Genomic DNA, 13,754 nt, shown 5'->3' on the forward strand with positions numbered 1-13,754 from the left:
CCAGATTTTAAAAAATTAGCATTGTATGCTTTTTCTTTTAATATAAAAATTCACAGCACTGGTATTCAAGTGAAAATTCTGAATTTTTTCCTTTTCTTCTTGAATGAGAAATCTTTTTTTCCTTAAGAAATTGTTGAATTAGTGAACAAGTCTAAACTGTCCCAAAGAGGATATTATTAAGCATTTGAGTTTCAAGTGGCAATTAAATTAGAAACAAAGATGTTTAATCAATTAACATTTCCACATTATTTCAAGCGAATTGCATTGTTAACATATTTTGTTATACATTTTGGTGTTATGTCTTCAACATTTTCTGAAATCATTACTTTTGACATTACACCCATGGTACATGCCTTTTACTTAGCAGGTTGAGACAAAGCAAAAAGTGGAGGGTCAACAGAAAGGGTCAGCAGCTAAGGGGATAGATACAAATTTTAGGGGAGTCACTGGTAGTCAAAATGTGGGTATGCTGATATGTATGGATCTTGTCACTAATGGGGTAAATTCACATCAAAGCAGTTATGAAAAATACACCCTTGGTGTAAGCTTAGACTTAGAATTCAATTCACCACCACCCAAATGTGCTTTTTGTGAACAGTTTCTAAGGAGAAACACATCTTAATAAACACATTCATGAGAAGTATAACCTAAGACCATTTCTTAGATTAAATTGCATACATGTTTAATAGAAGTATTAGAAATATTGTCATTTTGCTTCTAAATGCAAGATATCATAAATAATTTGAGGCCAAAGCTTTAAATACTTTTCTACCAGAAAACATGGAGAGGTTCAAATGTGACCCTTATATGTTATATACAGCTACAAATCAAAAGTCTATGGACTTCAGAGAAGAGAATGAGATCCAGATTTGAAGCAAAAAGATCAGCGTGGTAGAGTGTTAGTATACTGAGACATAGAGTCCCTTTAGTAAACAGCGAATGTATTATTAAAAGCAACAGCAACAAACTTCATCTTGAAATTTATTCACCTGAAAAATTAAATATATATGGTACACTCTAGAATCAGTGAAATGAAAAGTCTAAGATTCCATAGAGTTCTAGAACATGATATTGTGAATTCTTTGGCCAGAGAGAGCAAAAGTCCCAAATTCACAGATTGGGAAGTCCCAAATTCACAGATTGGGAAAGGGAAGTACCTTAAAAGGGACTAAAGAGCCTCTTCATCCATGAGAGAAATTGTCAGTGTTATCTGATCCATTCCCCAGCCTGAAAACATGTTCCACTATGTTTAAACAAAAGATTTTTTTTTAACGTGTATGAATGTTGGAAGCCTTGATAGGAGGAAATTGCATTCATTCCCTATTGTAGCATGTGGAGAAAGAACAAAGGGAGGTTTTCATCCAGGCTCTGCCACTACTGGCTGTGACTATTGGCAAGTTACTTAACTTCCATGACCTCTTTTCTCATCTGTAAAGTGTGGACAATAATATGAAAAGCTATGGTAGGTGCCAAATCCATGGCAGCTTTTCTCTGATTGCTGTGTACTAGTTTGTTTTAAATGTCACAATGTTGTATCTAATGATTCTTTTAAATTGATATTCCATTTTCCTGACAGGTAAAAACCTGAATGCTGACATTTCCCCCAAACCCACCATGTTTCTTCCTTCAATTGCTGAAAGACATTTGCATAAGGCTGGAACATATCTTTGTCTTCTTGAGAATTTTTTCCCTGATGTCATTAAAATATATTGGAAAGAGAAAGATGGCGATAAGATCCTAGACTCCTATCAGGGAGATACGGTGCAGACTCAGGATACATACATGACATTCAGCTTGCTGACTGTGAGTGGGAAGTCGATGGATAAAGAACATAAATGTATGGTTAAACATGAGAAAAATAAAGGAGGAGTTGATCAAGAGATTCTTTTTCCTCCAATAAATAAAGGTATGTGTATATAAATATAAATATATTTTCCAGGAAACTAATTCCAAAGGTGACTCTCCACCTGTCCTGTAACATATTAATGAAAAACAAGCAAATAAAAATGTTCCTTAAATGTCATTACTTTTAATGGTAGCATAAATACCATTATTTCTTGATAGAATGGAAATGTTAAAGGATTTGGAGAGGGTAATGGAGGGAGGGCAGAAATAAGAAAGATTTATTTAACCTTGCTCAACTTCAGGTCATCATCCAAAATATTAGTTTCACATGACATTGTTTAGTGTTGATGTATGGCTTAAATGAGGCCACATATATGAAATCACCTATCAACTGAACACACAATAAAGGCTCGGAAAGAAATCCCCTTTTGATGACTTTACTTGCTCAGGAAGTAAAAATAATTATGTGACTTTCAAGAATGTTCTACTAAGCAAGGAAAGTCACTTCAATCTTGCTAAAAACAAAGGCTAACCCATAAACAATACAGTTTTTCGAATACAGAAGTTCATTTGAGGGAGCCGCAGGAAGCTACAACAACAAAACATCTGATAACTTTAGCCACTGTAGCATGAGTACGGGCTTGGGTTTTTCAGATTTGTGTTTCATATATAACTGTAAGAAACAACTTTGTACTTAGAGATCGAGAGAGGCTGATGTGTACAGACACACGAACATTCTATATTACGAATGTATTCCTTGCCGTTGGTAGATGCGGCTGAACAAACATTTCTTCCACTACCAGTGCAGGCCAGCCCTGGAGGACAGATGTGGATGAGTTGGACTAGGGTGAATTTAGAGGAGGATGCACTCTAGCACAGAGAATACTCTCTTGTCCTAATGGCTCAGGGTCACTCATGGTTCAGGCATCACGTCTCAGTCATGGATGCAGATGCTTTAAGTGGTCAGGCTGAATGTGACTCTCAGCCGTGGTGCAGTCAGTCCCCGTGGGTTCAAGTCCTGGGTAGTAACAGACCAAAGGCCCTAGAGGGCTGGGAAGAAGGACAATTTGAACTCTTCCCTACCGTAAACAAGGTCTTGTAAGGAGGTTGTGTGAGCAGTGTCTAATAGTGGGGAGAACTTCGTCATGTTCCAGCCCTAGTTTCTTCAGGACATACTTATCATCTGAGATCATTAGTTTCCCCAATTGCCAAATGAGATTGGAGCACTTGTGGGGCTGCAATGAAGGACAAATGAAATAATGTCAGTGAAAAATGCTTGCTTCCAGAAACAGCACAGACACACTTATTAAGATATTTATTGTAGTCGTTTCCATAAAATTTTGGCAACTAAAGTAAGACTGCAAAACCTGCCCTGGTCTTACACATCTATTGGTAGGAAATAGAGGAGAAGCAAACATGCAAAGCACAAAGTTATATAACTACTGAATAGAAGTGTCCAGTTAGGTTCAGACTGTTTTAGTGATCAGGCAAAATAAGAAATACAGTACGGTCGATAGTGAGCATTATTATAAAGAAGAGTGCTGCAGTTCATAATGTGCTTTACTTGGCATTGAATTCTAAAAAAAAAAAATGCTTTACAGGGGCTTCTCATGGATAAAGTTAATGAAGATATTTCTATTGTCATCCTACAGCAAATCTCTTACATTATTTTTTAAAGTATTTTTGATAAAATCTAAAGATATTATCACCCCAACTCTGAGAGAGAAGATGCTCAAATCAAATAATTATTTTGAATAATTGCTACTTTACTGTTTTTACCTCAATGAGTGGTGATAGAAATTTTTACTTACCTTTTAAATAATAAAGCCACTGTAAGAAAAGAAAAGAGATTTTCAGGCACAATAAAGTCAGTTCATGAGAACATTGTATCATATATTAGATTACATTCCAGAAGCAAATCTGTATGCAAAAGAATGCATCTAGAAGAAAAAGTTAAGTAGAATCAACTTGCCTGGTTCTGTTTCCCTCCATCCAACTATTAATTGTCTTTTTTATTTTTGTATCTTTGCTTATTTTTTTACGCTGTAGATAAATACAACTCACCTCAGGTTTAATTTGTTCAGAGAGCTGTAAATGTGACCTACCTATTCTTCTGACACCATAAAAAATCATGCTGAAAGTGTTAAGATTCTTTAATTCAAATGCCCATGGGGTAAGAATCAGTAAGCTATCTAGAAGAGAAAATTATTTTTTTCGGTGTGCTTACTAGTAGAGTATTATGCTGTTTTCTGTCTTGATTATTTTCTTTATTTTATGGTTTATTTTTGCAAAGTTCTTTCCGAATGTCCTGTCACATTTTATTTCCATAACTCCCTCTTGAATACCGGTTCTGTAATGTGCTTAAATGACTCTTGACAACTTACCTAAATAAGTTAACCTTATTTCCCCATTTATAAAATGGAGCTATCCGTAGTGTCATTTATTCAGGCTGATTTGGGGGATTAAATAAGATTAAATAAGATGTAGGTCTTGGTACTGTAATAACCACTTTGTAGGTATCAGCTTTTATCCTATTGTTGCTGTTATTCCTACAAATGTGACTCCAGAAAATGATTTGTATGAATTGGGGAGATCAAGGTTGATAGGAACAGCCCAGGGCTTCTCTTGTTTTAGAAAGTAAAGGCCGCCTTCATCTGTTCAGATGAGATGATCACTCAAAGCAGACTCTCTCTAAACTGTAACATTCTGTGGGGGATTCTAGGATTGGATGCATTCATTTTGGTGCCAACATTACACGTTAGGAAGGAATCACTTTTTCTGATAACTTTCTATTCAAGTGTTTATTGAATACCTACTTAATGGAAAGTATTGTGCTAAGAGCTGTAAATACAAAAGGAAACAAGATGGTCTTGGATATGGCACTCAAGTTGTGATAAAAGGAAAATGTGTATCCTTCATGAACTTCAACACCATTCAGAACTCCATGTGCACAAATACCATATATCCACTGGGTTTGCTTAATTACATGGCATCAGAAAAATTACCCTTTGGATTTGTGGGGATTATATTTTTTAATGACTGTCCCTCTGTCAGCAAATTGTTTATATATTATGAGCCCGAACAACTGGCTAAAGCTTACTTTCATTTCTTCTAGGTGTCATTCTTAAAGAGACTACAGAAGCTAGTGTGAAAGGTGGAAGTGGTAAGTTTTGTAAATGTTTGCCTGTAGGTCATGCTATGGTATGTTTCCTTTTGATCAACTTTTTAATTTGCTTGGCCGAAGATAGAAAACTCAGAATGGCTGGATGCTGCAGAATAGACTAGGGAGTATTTTTGATTAACCACTCATTTCCTAGGAGTCGTCTTTTTTTTTTAATTTTTTTATTATATAGTATAACATATATACAATGCAAAGAAATAAAAAAGCAATACTTTTCAAAGCACTCTTTAACAAGTAGTTAGTTCCAGGACTGATCCCAGAGTTTGTCATGGGCTGCCATACAATCCTCTCAGATTTTTTTCCTTCTAGCTGCTCCAAAATATAGGAGGCTAGAAGTCTTAAATATTTTTTTTATCATCACAATCAACTTTTTTTCCTTCTTTTTTTGTGAAAAACAACATATACTAAAAAGCAATAAATTTCAAAGCACAGCACAATTAGTTGTAGAACATATTTCAGAATTTGACATGGGTTACAATTCCACAATTTTAGGTTTTTACTTCTAGCTGCTCTAAGATACTGGAAACTAAAAGATCAATTTAATGATTCAGTATTTATATTAATTTGTTAAATCCTATCTTCACTGTACAACTCTACCATCACCTTTGATCTTTCCATCCCTCTCTTTACAGGTGTTTGGACTATGGCCATCCTAAATTTTTCATATTGGAAGGGTCTGTTACTAATATGGGGTAGGGAGATGGAACTATCTGATGTTCTGGAGGCACTGGGCCCTCTAGTTTTCAGGACTTATCTAGACCAGGGACCCATCTGGAGGTTGTAGATTTCTGGAAAGTTACTCTAGTGTCTGGAACCCTTGTGGAATATTATAAATTGCTCTAGCTGTTTTTTAGGATTGGCTGGATTGGTCCTGGTTGGGGTTTGGCAGGTTGTGATAGGTAGCAGTGTCTAATTGAAGCTTGCATAAGAGCAACCTCCAGAATAGCCTCTCGACCCTATCTGAACTCTCTCAGCCACTGAGACTTTATTAGTTCCACTTCTTTTCCCCCTTTCGGTAAGGATGAAATTGTTGATCCCACGGTGCCAGGGCCTGATTCATCCCTGGGAGTCCTCTCCCACGTCACCAGGCAGACTTTCACCCCCGGATGTCATGTCCCACATAGTGGGGAGGGCATGATTTCACTTGCAGAGTTGGGCTTAGAGTGAGTGAGGCAATATCTGAGCAACAAAAGAGATTCTCCAGAAGTAACTCTTAGGCATGTGTGTAGGTAGTCTAAGCTTATCCACTAACTATATAAGCTTGGTAAGCCCCAGGATCGAGGGCATGGCCTATTGATTTGAGTATCCCTAAAGTTTGACACAGTATCAGGTGATTCCTTGAGGGTAGGTTTAATAGTTTCATATTCTTTTTCCCATCCCTCAAGGGACTTTGCCAATACATTTTGATTATCTACTTAATATACTCTAGAATGTGTCCAGGCATTACAATAATCTAGAAGGATTAAAGGACCTCTTTCTTATTCTAGGCTCTCTGTGTTTCAGCTGTTCAAATGAGCTATACAGATAAATTGAATTAGATTATGCACTACAGAAAATTTCAGTTCCAGACCAAATAAACCTTTCTTCATTTAGTCTCAAAGAGTATGTGTGGTTCTAAAATATAGACACTGAATTCCTTACCCATGTGTTCTGAATTACTTTAACCCCAACCTGATCAGCTTCATTCTTATTTCTAAATATCAGGTTATATATATGTATATATAAAACAGCCTCTCAAAATCCAGAAATGATAACCACCACTCCAGACTTAATGTGTCTCCTCTAAAAGCTTACAATCTAGGGCCCTGTTTTCTTATAAGCATTTTCCAAAAGTGACCATACCATTATTGTTGGTTTGTTCCTGGCTTATTTTGCCTCACCAAACATCCCACAGATTTATTCACATAGTTGCATGTCTCATGACTTTGTTTTTTTTTTTTTTTTTGTAGCAGCACAACTTTCATTCATAAATATACACCATCATTCACCAATCTACTTCTCAGTCAGTACATCCTTCAGTCACCTGCTTTCATCAGGCATCATGTGTAGTACCCAAAGTCCACAGTCCATCAACACTCTAAATTTTAGATAATTTCATTGTTTCCAAGAGAAAGAAAATCAATAAACACACTCTCACCAAATAGGAAATCTAAACCTCCTCTTAACTCTTGTCCCTTCCCCCATTATTTACCTCTGCTGTTGCTGTGGAAATCTGTGTTTCATTTGGAACATAGCTCATAGCATGCAACAGCAGTTTTCCCCCGTACCCTGGAGTTAAACACTTTTTGTACATGAATCGTGTCTTTGAAGTAATTCTTGCAAGAACTAATTCATATTTCTAGTGTTAATCAGTGGGACATATAGGTCTATGTGTCCTTTCAAACTTGTTCATCTTCAATATAGTAATATTACTTATAGACCAAATACAGAACCACCTACACTTCCATCTATTCCCTTAACATTGTGGTTCAACCCCCCTAGGAGTCATCTTAACACAGCAAGCAGTTGGTTTTGTCATGGGGTTGACTATAAATTAGAGGATACAGTGATATATTCTAAACTGTTTCAACAAATGGTCTTTATTTGTGGCTTCTGTTTATAAGCAGAATGGAGAAAAGTTGCTAAATTGCTTCTGGACTTTTTTTTAATGCAATTTTGTTGGGATACATCCACACACCATACAAACTATCTCAGGTATACAATCAATACCTCACAGTATCATCACATAGTTGTACATACAGTCCCACAATCAATTTTAGAACATTTTCATTACTCCAGAAAATAAAAAGAAAAAAAGAAAACTCAAATCCTTCTGTACCCCATATCTCCTGTATTATTGACCCATGGTATTGGTGTGATCATTTTTACTATTGATGAAAGAATATTAAAATATTACTTTTAACTATAGTTCATAGTTTGCAATAGATACATTTTCCCATATACCCCTCTATTATTAATTCCTTGTAATAGTATTTTACTTTTGGTTTAGTTCACAAAAGAAATTCTTTATATTTGTACAGTTAATTATAGTCATTGTCCACCACAAGATTTGCTGTGCTGTTATTCCCATGTTTTAACCTCCAACCTTCTTTCTGGTGACATACGTGGCTAAACTTTCCCTTTCCACCACATTCACATGCCATTCATTACTATTAATTATTCTCACCATAATGTGCTACTGTCATCTCTGTCCATTTCCAAGCATTTAAATTCAAGCTAAAAATTCTGCACATACTAAGCAATTGCTCCCCATTCATTAGCCTCATTCTATATCCTGGTAACCTGTATTCTTTTTTTTTTTTTTTTTTTTTTTTTTTTTGCTTAAACAATGGGAATTTACTGGCTCAGTTTTGAGACTAGGAGAAGTCCCAAATCAAAGCATTAGTAAGGTGATGCTTTCTCCCAGATACAGTGGTGTTCTGTGAATGGCTGCTGGCAATCTGTGGTCCTTGGCTTTTCTCTCCTGGTCAGTACAGATGGAAGGCTCTTTTGGCTTCTCTAGGTTCTGTTAACTTCTGGCCTCTTCTCATGACTTTCTCTCTCTGTCTCAATTTCACTCAGTTCATAAAGGACTCCAGTAAAAGGATTAAGATTTATCCAGATTAAGTTGGGCCTCAGCTTAACTGAAGTAACTTCATCAAAAGGTCCTATTTACAATGGGTTCATACTGGAAGGAATGAATTAAGAAGAAGTTTTTCTATGGTACATAGTTCTAAGTCACCATAAACAGTATCCTACATACTCTCTCCCAGAAAAAAAGATAGAGATAAAATAAAATAAGTAGCTTACAGTCAAGATTTCATATCTCCCCTACACTGCAAAGTTGGACCCAGACAAAGATATTCATTTTCATGTAAACATTGTGCTCTAGATTTGAATCAGTGAAATAAGAAAAAAAAGTTCTAAATATCAGAAACTTAGAAGTAAAACTTTATTTTTAGAAAACACAATGGCATAAATATAAAATGGAAAACCCAAATATATATTCTATATGTTATGTTTACGAGTTTACATATTATGATTAGTTCATATCAGTAAGATCATACAATATTCGTATTTTTATACCTACCTTATAGCACTTGACATATATCCTCAAGGTTCATCCATGTTTTCACATACTTCAGGACTTCATTCCTCCTTACTGCTGAATAATATTCCATCATATATATGTGTATATATGTGTGTGTGTATATATATATATATATATACATACCACATTTTGTTTATCCATTCATCTGTTTATGGACACTTGGGTTGTTTGCATCTTTTGGCAATTGTGAATAATGCTGCTATATATATCAGTGTGCAAATGTCTGTTCATACCCCTGCTTTCAGATCTTCCAGGTATATACCTAGTAGCAAGATTGCAGGTTGGTAAGACAACTCTATACTTAGCTTCCTGAGGAATCGCCAAACTGCCCTCCACAGCAACTGTACCATTTTATGTTCCCACTAGCAGTGAATAAGAGTTTCTGTTTCTTCATATCCATTACAACACTTGTAGTTTCCTATTTAATAGCAGCCATTCTAGTAGGTGTGAGATGATATTTCATTGTGGTTTTGATTTGCATTTTCATAATAGCTAGTAAAGCTGATCTTATTTTCTTGTACTTTTAAGCCACATGTATTTTCTCTTTGGAAACATGTCTATTCATGTTTTTTGCTCATTTTTAAATTGGATTGTTTGTCTCTTTATTGTTGAGTTTTAGGATTTCTTTTTATATTTTAGTTATCAAACCCTTATTAGATATGTGGTTTCCAAATGTTTCCTCCCATTGAATCAGTTGCCTTTCACCCTTTTGACAAAATCCTTTGAAGCACTGAAGTATTTGATTTTGAGAAATTCCTATTTATTTTTTCTTTCATTGCTTGTGCTTTGGGTGTAAGGTCTAAGAAACTACTGCTTATTCAACAAGTGTTTATTGAACACTTACTTTGTGGAGGCATTATGCAAGGAGGTGTGAATACAGAAAGAAAACAAGACAGTCTTGGATAGGGCACTCAGGTTGTGATAAAAGGAAAAGGTGTATCTTTCATGAATTTCAACATTCTTCAGAGCTTCAACATGATGTGCAGAAATATGATAAATCAGTTGGGTCTGCTGAATTATAATAAATCCATTGGGTCTGCTGAATTATAATAAATTCATTGGGTCTGCTGAATTGCATAGCATCAGACAATTACTCCTTGGATTGTGGGACTCATATTTAATGACTGTATCTCTGTCACCAAATTATTTACATATTATGAGTTCAAACAACTGACTAAAGCCTCCTTTCATTTCTTCTAGGTGTCATTCCTACTGTTTTTATGGAACCTAGTTTGAAAAATCAAAATGGTAAGTTTTTGTAAATGCTTGCCTGAAGGTCATGCTATAGTATATGTTTCCTTTTGATCAACTTTTTAACTTGCTTGGCCTAAGACAGAAAAATCAAAATGGCTGGATGCTGCAGAATAGATTAGAAAATATTTTAAATTAATCACCTTTCCTAGGAGTCATCATAATTCAGTAAACTTCTGGTTTTGATATGGGATTGACTGTAAATTAGAGCATACAGTGATATGCTCTGAACTATTTCAACTAATGGTTTTTATTTATTTGTGTTGCTTTTGTTTATAATGACTGAGGGATACATGGTTTTTATTAACTTGCAGTGTTTTTGTTTATAATGACTGGGGAATACATGGAACTAATATATATTTTTAAAATTTTTTTGAGAAATCTTCACATACACACAGTCCATACATGCTATACATCAATGGCTCACAATATCATTACATAGTTGTATATTCATCACTATGATCATTTTAGAACATTCATATTACTCCAGAAAAAGATATAAAAAGAAAAAAGAAAAAAACTCATACATCCCATACCCCTTACCCTTCCCTCTCATTGCCCACCGGTATTTCAGTCTACCCAATTTTGTAACCTTTACCCTCCTATAATTTATTTATTTTTTATCCTTATTTTTTGACTCATCTGTCCATACCCTGCACAAAAAGAGCATCAGACACAAGGTTTTCACAATCACACAGTGTATTAGTTACAGTTCTCTAGAGAAACAGAATTAATAGGAAATATTTATAAATATAAAATGTATAAAAGTGTCTCATGTGACCATGGGAACGTGGAGACCAAAATCTGTAGGGCATCCTGTGAAGCTAATGATTCTGATGGAGGCTCTGGATGAACTCCACAGGAGATGCTCACTGGCCGAAGCAGGAAGAGAGCCTGTCTCTTCTGAATCCTACTTAAAAGGCTTCCAGTGATTAGATTAAGCATCACTCATGAGAGGAGACACTCCTCTTGGTTGATTACAAATGGAATCAGCTGCAGATATAGCTGATGTGATCATGATTTAATTCTATGAAATGTCCTCATAGCAAAAGACAAGGAGAACTTGCCCAACCAGACAAACAGGTACCACTTGGCCAAGTTGACACATGAACCTGACCATGACAGTCCACCCCTTGTCAACTTGGCAGCTGTACATATCACCTTAAACCATACCTAGTTTCTAAATAATAGAAAACAATAAAAGACACATTTTTTTCCTCACCTAACAATTCTCAACTGTCCTACATATAACCAGAAACACATTAAATCTCTCCAGAATAGGGTGCAAGTCCTTGGGTAATATTCATTCTTAACTTTGATATCTTACAACTTAAATAGTATAACATGAACAAAACAGCATTACTGTCCTCATTTCATAACTAATCATGTGGCCATAGTTCATATTTATCACTACCTTCTTCCACTATCCATTCCATGTTCTCTTTACCCTCAGCAAGCACTTCAGCTGGCCGTGGTTCTTTGCCTGGTGGGGTGACCCAGTCTTTCATTCCTGAAGTTTCAGAGCCATTGGTAGTCCTGCCTTGATTGGGTTGTTGCAGTTTTGCATTGATTTTAATCACAGGGCACGGTAGTACTAAAAGACACCCAATGGGATCTCCTATATTCCAGGAAAACTCTTCTTTACCTCCATTGTGTAGTTGCAGTCCTATTTCCCCCTGGTAGTCAGGGTCAATCACACCAGCCAGTAATGTAATCCCCTTCTTGGCTTGTTGATCCAGGGGCATGAATAGCCTACAGTGACCAAGTGGCAGTCTTAGGTTCCAGTTCAATGGAATCATTGTTGTTTTTCCTGGTGAAGAACTACCCCTTTTGAAACTAAAGCCTGTAGACCAGGAGAGCTCAGGGCCACAGGGACAGGAAACAAAAATTTTCCTAGTGGATCACTAGGGGTAATAGTGAGTGGGGCCACTCCCATTTCTACCCCTTTGTTCCTGGACCCATGAATCCTGGCTATTGGAGAAACAGCACCATACAGCAGATATTGATTCAGAGCACACACAGCTTCCTGGAGAACATTACCCCAGCCCTTCAAGATATTGCCACCTAGTTGGCCCCATAATTGAGTTTTCAAAAAGCCATTCCACCGTTCTGTCAATTCAGCTGCTTCTGGATGATGAGGAACATGGTAAGACCAGAGAATTCCATGAGCATGTGCCCATTCCTGCACTTCATTTGCTGTGAAGTGTGTTCCCTGATCAGAAGCAATGCTGTGTGGAATACCATGATGATGGATAAGGCATTCTGTAAGCCCATGGATGGTAGTTTTGGTGGAAGCACTGCATGTAGGGAAAGCAAACCCATATCCCGAGTATGTGTCTATTCCAATTAGAACAAATCGCTGGCCTTTCCATGAAGGGAGTGATCAATGTAGTCAACCTGCCACCATGTAGCTGGCTGGTCACCTCAGGGAACGGTGCCATACTGGGGGCTGAGTGTGGGTCTCTGCTGCTGGCAGATTGGGCACTGAGCAGTGGTGGATGTAGCAAGGTCAACCTTGGTGAGTGGAAGTCCATGTTGCTGAGCCCATGCATAACCTCCATCCCTACCACCATGGCCACTTTGTTCATGAGCCCATTGGGCAATGACAGGAGTTGCTGGGGAAAGAGGCTGACTGGTATCCACAGAACGAGTCATCTTTTCCACTTGATTATAAAAACCTTCCTCTGCTGAAGTCACCCTCTGGGGCACATTCAGGTGGGACACAAATTATCTTCATGTTTTTAGCCCACTCAGAAAGGTCTATCCACCTACTTCTTCCCCAGACCTCTTTGTCACCAATTTTCCAATTATAGGCTTTCCAAACAGCCCATGAGCAACCATTAGTAACAGCCCATGAGTCAGTATATAAATGCATCTCTGGCCAGTTCTCCTTCCAAGCAAGATGAACGACCAGGTGCACTGCTCAAAGTTCTGCCAACTGGGAGAATTTTCCCTCACCACTGTCCTTCAAGGATACCCCAGAAAGGGGTTGTAGTGCTGCAGCTGTCCTCTTTCGGGTGATACCTGCATATTGTGCTGAAACATCTGTAAACCAAGCCCAAGTTTTTTCTTCCTTAGTCAATTCACTGTAAAGAACTCCCCTTGAGGCCATAGCTCTGATCTGGGAAAGAGAAGGTAATGTGGCAGGAGTGGAGACCATGGGCATTTGGGCCACTTCCTCATGTAACTTACTTGTGCCTTCAGGACCTTCTCTGGCCCTATCTCATATATACCATTTCCATTTCATGATGGAGTGCTGCTGCATATGCCCAACTTTTTATGGCTTGGTGGGTCAGACAACACCCAGCTCATGATAGGCAACTCAGGTCTTATGATAATTTGGTGGCCCAAGGTTAAGTGTTCAGTCTACTAAGGCCCAGTAGCAGG

General features: G+C 37.1%; 1 protein-coding gene across 5 annotated transcripts in view; it reads left to right on the forward strand.

The window, feature by feature from the left end:
- Positions 1–13,754, forward strand: part of TARP (TCR gamma alternate reading frame protein) — a 65,928-nt gene that overhangs the window by 13,178 nt on the left and 38,996 nt on the right. For all 5 annotated transcript variants that reach the window (XM_077119522.1, XM_077119515.1, XM_077119524.1 and 2 more), the window contains exons 2-4: positions 1,577–1,906; positions 4,961–5,008; positions 10,317–10,364. In XM_077119522.1, coding sequence (XP_076975637.1) covers positions 1,615–1,906; positions 4,961–5,008; positions 10,317–10,364 — 388 coding nt within the window. In that variant the 5' untranslated portion in view covers positions 1,577–1,614. The remainder of the gene's footprint in view (positions 1–1,576; positions 1,907–4,960; positions 5,009–10,316; positions 10,365–13,754) is intronic.

The sequence above is a fragment of the Tamandua tetradactyla genome, chromosome 1 (assembly GCF_023851605.1).
Source record: "Tamandua tetradactyla isolate mTamTet1 chromosome 1, mTamTet1.pri, whole genome shotgun sequence".
Lineage (NCBI taxonomy): Eukaryota > Metazoa > Chordata > Mammalia > Pilosa > Myrmecophagidae > Tamandua > Tamandua tetradactyla.